The sequence below is a fragment of the Euphorbia lathyris genome, chromosome 6 (genome assembly GCF_963576675.1).
Source record: "Euphorbia lathyris chromosome 6, ddEupLath1.1, whole genome shotgun sequence".
In the NCBI taxonomy this organism is placed as follows: Eukaryota; Viridiplantae; Streptophyta; class Magnoliopsida; order Malpighiales; family Euphorbiaceae; genus Euphorbia; species Euphorbia lathyris.
The window spans coordinates 76983993-76993734 of NC_088915.1; the positions used below are offsets into that span (position 1 = coordinate 76983993).

At 37.1% G+C, this 9742-nt stretch overlaps 1 protein-coding gene across 1 annotated transcript; it reads left to right on the forward strand.

Moving 5' to 3' along the window:
- The first annotated feature begins 2016 nt into the window (after positions 1-2016).
- On the forward strand, positions 2017-7415 carry LOC136232500 (external alternative NAD(P)H-ubiquinone oxidoreductase B2, mitochondrial). The gene is made up of 10 exons (XM_066021691.1): positions 2017-2264; positions 3133-3409; positions 3924-4130; positions 4294-4544; positions 4731-4950; positions 5079-5183; positions 5444-5716; positions 6093-6214; positions 6723-6842; positions 6957-7415. Exons 1-10 carry the CDS (start codon positions 2176-2178, stop codon positions 7042-7044), a joined length of 1752 nt encoding a protein of 583 aa, XP_065877763.1. The 5' UTR covers positions 2017-2175; the 3' UTR covers positions 7045-7415.
- Positions 7416-9742: the final 2327 nt, after the last annotated feature.

A 9742-nucleotide genomic window follows, 5' to 3' on the forward strand; every position in this document is an offset into this window, starting at 1 on the left:
GATTTTATTCATCTAAGGTGTCTTAGCAATTGTTGTTTAGGACAAACACTTATCATTTCTAGAAGAATAGAAAGGAGAAGCTGAGTACTCGGTTATAGTACTCAGCGGTAGTTATAGGAGAGTAGAGGAATAGAGGAAGGTACTCTTGTATACTCAGCTTCTGTTGTAAAAGGTTTCGTGCTCTACCCTTAAAGAGCTCAATAGAGGATTCAAAAAGCTCGGAACGAGTTCCGGGGACTGGACGTAGGCGGAGAGGCCGAACCAGGATATGTCTGCTGAGTAACATATTTCTAACCTTTAAACTCCTTTATATATTGCTTGCTATAAAACTGACTAAGTAACGAACTCACGCCGACTTGAGTGCACTAAGAAGCTGAGTTCAGGAATAGACTTAAGTGCTATCTCCTGACTCAAGGAAAGAAACAAACTTAGTCACCAGTTGACTAAGCTTGTGTCTTAAAACTACTTAGCGCCGTTGTGTAAACCTTTTCTTAAAGAAAAGAAGTCAGCCTTAACGGACAAAATTTTAAATAGTTCCTATCCCCCCATTGGAACTAACCTTGTCACGTTATACGGGACCAACAAGTCAATCTCTAATGAGTCCGAGAACATGCCTCCGTGCAAAATAAGGGGCCAAACTTAGCAATCATTGCTAAATTAAACTTCCACATCACCAAGCCCTCCTTCACTGTTCGAAGTACAAACTGTATCCAATTGACTAAGTGGATATTCCAAATCTGCCTATGGGAACCCTAAAGGAAACCCTTGTCGCACTTATTAAGCCTGTTACAGATATATCGAGTGAGAATAACTTCTGCATAACATAGTTAGGGATAACTAACATTATTGATTTCACCCGAGTCAGCCTTCCTGCAAAATTCAAGTAATTGGCGTTCGAACCCGCAAGTCTAGCATGGACCCTATCGACAACGTAACTGAATGTTTCCTTGGAAAACCCTATCGACAACGTAACTGAATGTTTCCTTGGAAACCCTATTATGAAGGATGGGCATACCTAAATATTTCCTCAAATCAGATGTTATAACAAAATACTTTAGCACAAATAGCCTCACATAAAGAGTCCGACACATTAGTAGAAAAGAAAACTCGAGATTTGGGAAGATTCACCTTCTGACCGGAGCAAGCAGAAAATTCACGGAAGATCTTCCGAATCTAATATGCTTGCTCAACCAAAGCCTATATATGATTATATGTATATGTTACATAAATAATATAAATGCTTGAATTACAACATTAAAGAAATGGGATGTTGCAATAGTTTTTCTTCTATAATTGATGTTACAATAGTTACATTTATGAATATTAATAACTTAAATCAATTTCTTTTGATAGAAAAATCAATTTATTCATAATAATTTGAGTAATTTTATATTTTGACTATCTTTTAATATTATGACAACCTAATAAAACTTTAAATTATACAACTTTTAACCACATGAACATATTCAATTGATACACTTCTGAAATCAGAGTTAGAAAGTTGTATGTTAGAACTCATCCTTTTATATAAAAAAATATAAAAAAAAAGATTATACAACTTTTGTTATTTTGTATGTAAACATTAAATGTAATTTCTTCTATAATACCAAAAAAAAAAAAAAAAGTAATTTCTTCTAATAACTATCCGAATTAAGAATAAAAGTAATTGCTTTCGGAAAAAGAAAATCAATGTGACTCCACAAAGATGGGCTTGAAAAACAAGGCATATATACCGAGAGCAAAAAAACAACAAGAATCACGCCCCGTTGATTAGGTGGAGGGCGTATGAATCAACGGCTGCTATCAATTTAATATATACAAGCGGGGACCACCGAATCAGCATGCCTTTTACCACCAATACGACACGTGGATAAAGAAACGTGAATAGCACATGCCACCGCCGCTTCCTGCCTTGCCCTCCAAGTCAATCACGCGCCAAACTAGTGACCTGGAACCATCTGGACAGCGAACACGTACAACACGTACCACTCTCCTACATTTTCGGACTTCCCTTTTTCTTCTTCTCTTGCTGCGTTGCCGCACTCTTTCCATTTTTAATTTTCTTCCTAAATTCTCTGTTCTTCTCTGTTTTCCATTTCAACTCTTTCAACTGTTTCATCGACTGCTTTCTCCGGAGTCTCTAGTCAGGGAGGGATCGAGGGGAGAAGCTAAACTATGAGTGGTTTAAGCTTTTTCCGTAGAGTTTCTAAAGGTTTCAATGAACATCCTTATCTCTCTAAAGTTCTTGTGGTCTGCGCCGTCAGGTACATCTTCTTCTGCTTAATATGATTTTATATTTCCATGTTTTTGCTTTTGTTCACAGTTATTCAGGTTTTATTTGTTTAATTCTTTGATTTGAACAAGAAACCTCTTGATTTGATCTGTTTGTGTTTCGGTTGTTGATATTATTCTGCGCTTTGACTGTTCATATATTCTGCATCTCTTGCTTTTTTTTTTAAATTCTGTTTTCGTATTACATTGTGTCCTTAATGCGTTTAGTTGTGGATTTAATTTATTCGACTAATAGTAATACTTGAAACTATTCAATGTTCTGAAATGTTGCCGTAGAGAGAAAAGGCATCACAGTGTTTGGATCTGTACACTGATATAAGAAAACAGTTAGGATGCACAGAATAAAGTGGAGGTGTTCGATCTTACGCCCAAAATGCGTTAATTTAGGAGTTACTTAATTTGACAATGAATGGAATGTAACTCTTACTATCCGTGAGAAGATTTGTGCTCTACAGAGAAATCCAGAAAGTTGCGGTTATGTTTTAATTTAATAAGTATGTCAATTGAAATTTCATGTCGCGGTTATATCTTTAAGGTGTTATGCAAATCATAGTTCCATTTTTCAGATGCAGAATCAAATTATATGCGGTTGGTACCATAAAAAATAATAAAAAATTATATGCGGTTGGTTAGTGGGAAAAGCTTTTGTTGGCTTGCAAAGAGGCTAGTCTAGAAAACATAGAATTTTAGGCTATTATAAAAATTTATTATCTGCAACTGATTTCTCATTTTCATCTATAATAGACACTTTTCATGGGATAAGTAGTTTTTAAGTTTATGTGAATTTTCTGGATTGTTATTATAAACTAGTAATTATTTATATTGCATTTCTCCTTGCAGCGGTGGGGGCCTTGTAGCTTATGCTGATGCAAACTCCCCTAACGCTGCTCATGCTGTTGTGCCAGCTGAGGGGGTCTCGAAGAAAAAGAAGATTGTTGTGCTTGGAACAGGTTGGGCAGGAACTAATTTTCTTAAGAAACTAGATAGCCCCTCTTTTGATGTTCAAGTGATATCACCTCGTAACTACTTTGCATTCACTCCTCTGCTACCGAGTGTTACGTGTGGTACAGTGGAAGCTAGAAGCATTGTAGAACCTATCCGTAATATTGTGAGGAAGGTAACGAAAATTGACCTTCTAGAAATCCACTAATTAGTATTGCTAATAGTTTTTTTTTTTTTTTTTTTTCCTGGATCAATTTTTCTTTTTTGATGTGTTTAATTTTGTTGTGGTTGTCGTCGTCAATGGTTTATGTTTCACCAGATGTTATGCTCTGTTTCAACAGGTCGAATTGATATATTTTCTTTAGTGCAAGTGAACTGAAAAATGAAAATGGGTCTAATTGATGTTACTTTCGTTTTTGCAACAATGATATTTCTAACCCATTAGTTTGTGACCTAGCTCATCATGATGATAATGAAGCATGTTACTCTTAGTAACAGCATTGTCATAAAAATTGCATCTGAAATTCCCTCATTTTAACTGTTGGATAAGGGAATCCAAAGCCATTGAAGTTAAGCTTGGAAAGAGCTGTTCAAATTGATTTTGACATGAAAATAAGAACTAAGCTCTCATAGTTACTGCTGCTAACGCGAACAGTGGAATAAATGGTCATTTTCTCTAACCTGTGCAGAAACAAATGGACGTTTGTTTCATGGAAGCTGAATGTTTCAAGATTGATGCGGAGAATAAAAAAGTATATTGCCGAACTAATCAAGGCACTAATTTGAATGGGAAAGAGGAGTTTATTGTTGATTATGATTATCTTGTAATAGCCATGGGGGCTCGCTCAAATACATTCAACACACCTGGAGTAGAGGAGCACTGTAATTTCTTGAAGGTAAATTTTCCTCTAAAATCTTTCCATAAAATGTATGATACCTTGAAATGGAAAATAAAAGTTCTCAAATGAATATTATGGCTTCTACCTCTGCGACTTTGGTATCAGAATCGGCCTCTTGTAGTACTTTGCTCAATTTCATGGAAATGCATTTCTCTTGCAGGAAGTTGAAGATGCTCAAAAGATCCGTAGGGCTGTTATTGACTCCTTTGAAAAGGCAAGTCTACCAAACTTGAGTGATGAAGAGAGAAAAAGAATTCTTCATTTTGTAGTAGTTGGCGGTGGCCCAACTGGTGTGGAATTTGCTGCGGAGCTCCATGATTTTGTCAATGAAGACTTGGTCAAATTGTATCCTGCATCCAAAGATTTTGTAAAAATAACACTTCTTGAGGCAGCAGATCATATTCTCAACATGTAAGTATCATAAAGCACTTCTAAATTGTTCTGTAGGTTCAGCGCATAACTTCAGTGCACACTACGTCTCACAAGTTATTAGGAATCTGAATGGAAGTTTTTATTCCCATCTCTTGGTTATTCAATTATTATCCTATAATTAGAATTGTTCGATGAAGATATCTCATGCTCGTGGGAATATTTCAGGTTCGATAAAAGAATAACAGAGTTTGCTGAAAAGAAGTTCCAAAGAGATGGCATTGATGTAAAGTTAGGGTCAATGGTTGTCAAGGTATCAGAAAAGGAAATTTCTACAAAAGTCAGGGGGAACGGGGAAATTACCAATATTCCTTATGGAATGGCTGTTTGGTCGACTGGAATTGGAACTCGCCCTGTCGTAAGGGATTTCATGAAGGAAATTGGTCAGGTATATTAATTGTAGGATTTTGGTTTATATATTTGGGGCTGATTGCCTCAAAGTGTATCTTCCAGCAAGTAAGGTGGGTTGATGTGATAGCAAACTCATTTCTTTCATTTGTCTATTTCTGCAAGCAGCAAAACAGACGTGCTCTAGCAACTGATGAATGGCTGCGAGTTGAGGGATGTGATGGCATATATGCCCTTGGTGATTGTGCAACAATCAACCAACGTAAAGTCATGGTATGTGCTCTCCATTAAAGATTACATGTTCAACTTCAACAACTCTATTGAATATTGTTCTTCTTAGAGGTGTCAAAACGGATTAAACGGATGGACGTGTCATGACCGTATTATGTGATTTTATATATTCCACATAGAAATGATAATTGTGCCAGAAATTGACAGCTCTAGTTCTAGCGTCCTTGTGACAAATTAAGTGAACATCACCGGTGGTTTTACTCATTTGGCTCACTGTTTTATCGTTACAACTGTGCTTGCAGGAAGATATCTCAGCAATATTTAAGAAGGCAGACAAGGACAATTCTGGAACGCTTACAGCAAAAGAATTTCAGGGAGTTATTAATGACGTTTGTGAAAGATATCCTCAATTGGAACTTTACCTGAAGAACAAGAAATTGAGTGGTATAGCCGATCTGTTAAAGGGTGCCAAAGGAGATGTAGCAAAAGAATCTATTGAACTGAGCATTGAAGAGTTCAAAGCAGCTCTTTCTGAAGTGGATTCTCAAATGAAGAATCTTCCAGCAACAGCACAGGTGTTGTGTACTTCATTGCAGCAAAATCTACTAATTAATTAGGCTTAGTACATGGTCAACCCCTTCAATATGCCGCCAAATGCTTCATGATACCCTAAACTTTCGAAACGTATTAACTCGTTAAACTTATTTAAATTGTCAAAGCTAGTCCTGTATTTCCACATGTCCGTACCACTCACTTTACATGACACTAGCAGTTTAAGCAAGTTGGCGGAAAAATCGACCTTTTAAGCAAGTTGGTGGAAAATCGTGTAGAAAGGTCGTTAACAAAGTTTGGGGGTCATTAGGCGGTTGAATACAAATTTGAGGGTTTGGTTATATCAAGCCTTATATTACAATATCAAATGCTTATTTTGATCATGGTTTTCATGTGTAGGTTGCATCTCAACAAGGTAAGTATCTTGCCGGATGCTTCAACCGTATGGAAAAGGCAGAGAAAAATCCTGAAGGCCCTCTGAGGTTCAGGGGAGAAGGACGCCATCGGCATCAACCCTTCAGGTTGGCCGTAGATCTTATTAGCATTTTGATTTTTTGCAGCCCCACAAAAATCATGTGTGGAATTTATATTAGGGATTAGTACAAAAATAAACTTTATAATTTTGCATATTTATAAAGACATGTGTTTATAAACTTTTAAACCACGGGAACGTACTTGCGAAGACCTAAAATTACAAAATTTATTTTCGTACTTTGCTCTTTATACTATGCTCACACTAATGATAGATTCAATATTGATTTTATAATAAATATATGGCATAAATGATTGTTTTTGTGAAGAGAGGAACCTTTAGACCCGGTAATGTCCAAAGACCTAAAATTACAACATTTATGTTCATACTTTGCTCTTTATACTATGCTCGTATTAATGATAGATTCAGTATTGCTTTTACCCTAAATATAGATTCAATATTGCTTTTACCCTGTATATGTGCATAAATTATTTCCTATGGACTCTTTTGAGCATTTGCAATTCCATGTTCATTTTCTATTGCGACCCTTATTGCAGGTATAAGCATCTTGGGCAATTTGCTCCTTTGGGAGGAGAGAAAACGGCAGCCCAACTTCCCGGTGATTGGGTTTCAATTGGATACGGTTCTCAGTGGCTTTGGTATTCTGTCTATGCTAGGTAATAAATAAATTTCTCATTTTATAAAATATTATGCACCCTTCTTGACTCTATAAAGCTTTAAAATCTTCTAGATATTCATTTTCTTAGCGCTGTTTTTTGTTTTCCTTTCAGCAAACAAGTGAGTTGGCGTACAAAAACATTGGTGGTATCAGATTGGGGAAGGCGTTTTATTTTCGGAAGGGATTCAAGTCGTATCTAAGGCAAGCGACCAACAGGTGCTTGGGCTTGTAGATTTTTGGCATAAAGTCTTATTTAGATACCACAAAGGCCAGATAGAATTTTTGCCTAGAATTTTTGCCCATACCGCTAAGAAACGGAATTTTTTGAAAGCTACGGAATTTTGTTTACACATTATTTTCTGCTCTAATTACTTCGTTTGAACAATCACACATGCAACCCCTTATTACTAATGTAATATTTAAGGAATTGGGGGAAATAAGTTGGCAATTTGTTTTTGCTAATTCTCTAAGAAGTATATTCCACATTCATAATTAGTGTTTTTTGGCAACTTTTGTCTGCAACTATGTGTGCTAAAAATTAATTGAAGATAGAAATGCTTGTTTTTCAATATGTACTGAAATCAACTATGAAATCTGGGTTGAGTAAATTAGCAAATTATTTCTTTACTGTTAATTAGGTATAAAGTGGGATTTTTCGTATATAAAATATGGTCATTGCCATCAATAATTAATCAATAGAAAAAACAGACTGATGTTTGCAAGAATAGATTGATCAACGTTTAGTGATGACATAAACGCTATAGAGAAAGAAACAAATATTATTTCCTAATCCTTGAATGGGTGTGGAACTAGTGATGTCAACAACCATGCTGCTGGAATTGGGGTGATCATCGCTGCATCAGATGATGAGATTTGATATTTTTTTTTTTTGATAGAAAAGGAAAAGAAAAACGAACAACAATAAACTACTCAGGAATTAGCCTAGGGAAGCTAACCCCAATCCTATCTTCTAAGAGAAGAGGAGAGATGAAACTAGGGGAAACAGGAAGGGTAGTAACGCCTAACGTTCCTTCATGGCCCGCCGCCGCCAACCGATCAGCAACACGATTCTGCTCTCTAAAAATGTGTCTGAACTCTACGAACTCAAAGGAGGAGCAAAGGCTTATAATAGCTTTGATGAGGTTGCGACTGTTAAGACCCATAGAATGATTCTCAGAAATAATTTTGATTGCTTCCAAATTATCAGACTCCACAGAGAGCCTCTTAACACCTAGCCTTTTAGCAAGATTGATTCCAGTAAGAATAGCCCAGAGCTCCGCAAAAAAGGAAGAACCCAACCCTAAATTCTGGGAGAACCCAGAAAGCCAGGCGCCCCCCTGCATCTCTAAGCACACCTTTAGCCGCAATCTTACCGTTACTGAGGCAGGAACCATCAGTATTCAGCTTCACAACCCCCTCTCTTGGCCTGCTCCATCCCACGAGATGGACATCACAACACTGAGAGGCTCTGGCAAGGGACTCTCCTTTGAAACTATCGATAATAGAGAAAAGTTTTTTTGAGAAGAAATCAGCTAAGTTTGTCATAAAAACAGTTTTATCTCCAAAAATCTCCTCGTTTCTCCATTTCCAAACTTGGTGACAAATAATAGCAAAGAAAATGTCACCATGCTCAATGTATGGAAGCAACTTTCCTCTAACACCATCAGAGAACCAGTCGACCTCAGAATGTGCCATGAAGGAAGAGAAAATATGGTGTGGGAGAATTTTCCTCCAAACCTCTTTACTATTAGAGCAATCTCTAAGAGCATGGCACAAAGTCTCAACATGGTCTCTGCATCTACCGCAAGCTCCAGAATCAGCCAAGTGCCTTTTGTGCCTATCCGAATTAGTAAGAAGCTTGTCCTTAACGCCCAGTCACAGGAAACTCCTAATACGGAAAGGAACTTTAAGGGTCCAAATCGACTTCCACACATCCGAGGGAGGATCAGATCTAAAGAGAGAGAAAGCTTCAAAGGCCGATTTGCAAGAATAAACTCCATTGTTAGTCAGCGCCCAACAGTGCCTATCCAAGTCTTCCTCTTGATTACTCACCTTCACTCCCCGCATTCTACGGAGAGTCTCAAGGCTAAAGAAAGTATCAAACTTTGACCAGATCCAGTCCCCTTCCGAGTCAACCACATCGGCAATCCTCCAGTTGCGTATATCACTAGGCGGGGGGGAAGAACACACCTTAATTAACGGTTTATCCCCAATCCAGTTATCAAACCAGAAACTAATGGACTTACCATTCCCCACCTCCAGGCCAACTCCCGAGCAGAACTCATCAAACACAGCACTAAGTCCTTTCCAAAGGAAGGAACAATTAGCAACTCTCTCTTTCGGGCCCCCGAAGATTTTGTCTTTCCGATACTTACCACAAAGGAGGCGAAATGACACAAATATTCTGATATAACCAATCTAAACCTAAATAAAGTTATTAAACCTGTAAAACAAATAACCGTTGGGACTTGTCTAAGACAAAAGCATAACAATTAGATCCATAACACAGTTTATCAATTCTAACCGATTTAATCTTTTTGTAATGTTGAAAATACCCTTTATAACCCGAAATTGATTTTATTTCACATAATTAAGCATAAATAAAATAATAATACGTGTTGTAACGTAAATTTATAAAAAAATGGAAGTCTATTTATTCTACCCGAGAAAATAAGCAAAAACAGAATTATGTAATTCTGTGTCTGTAGTCGATCCACTACGCGATCTTCCATCAGGAACAGGTCCAGTGGATTTTCTCGTTAGTGATAGTAGCAAGCCGGTCAAAAAAATCATCAAAGGTGAGACTCTTGAACGTTTTCAATACCAATCCCCGGGATTAGAAGATGCGAGGGTTGTACTTTTTCCAGGAACCTCGTGGGCTCGACAACGTTGAATTTC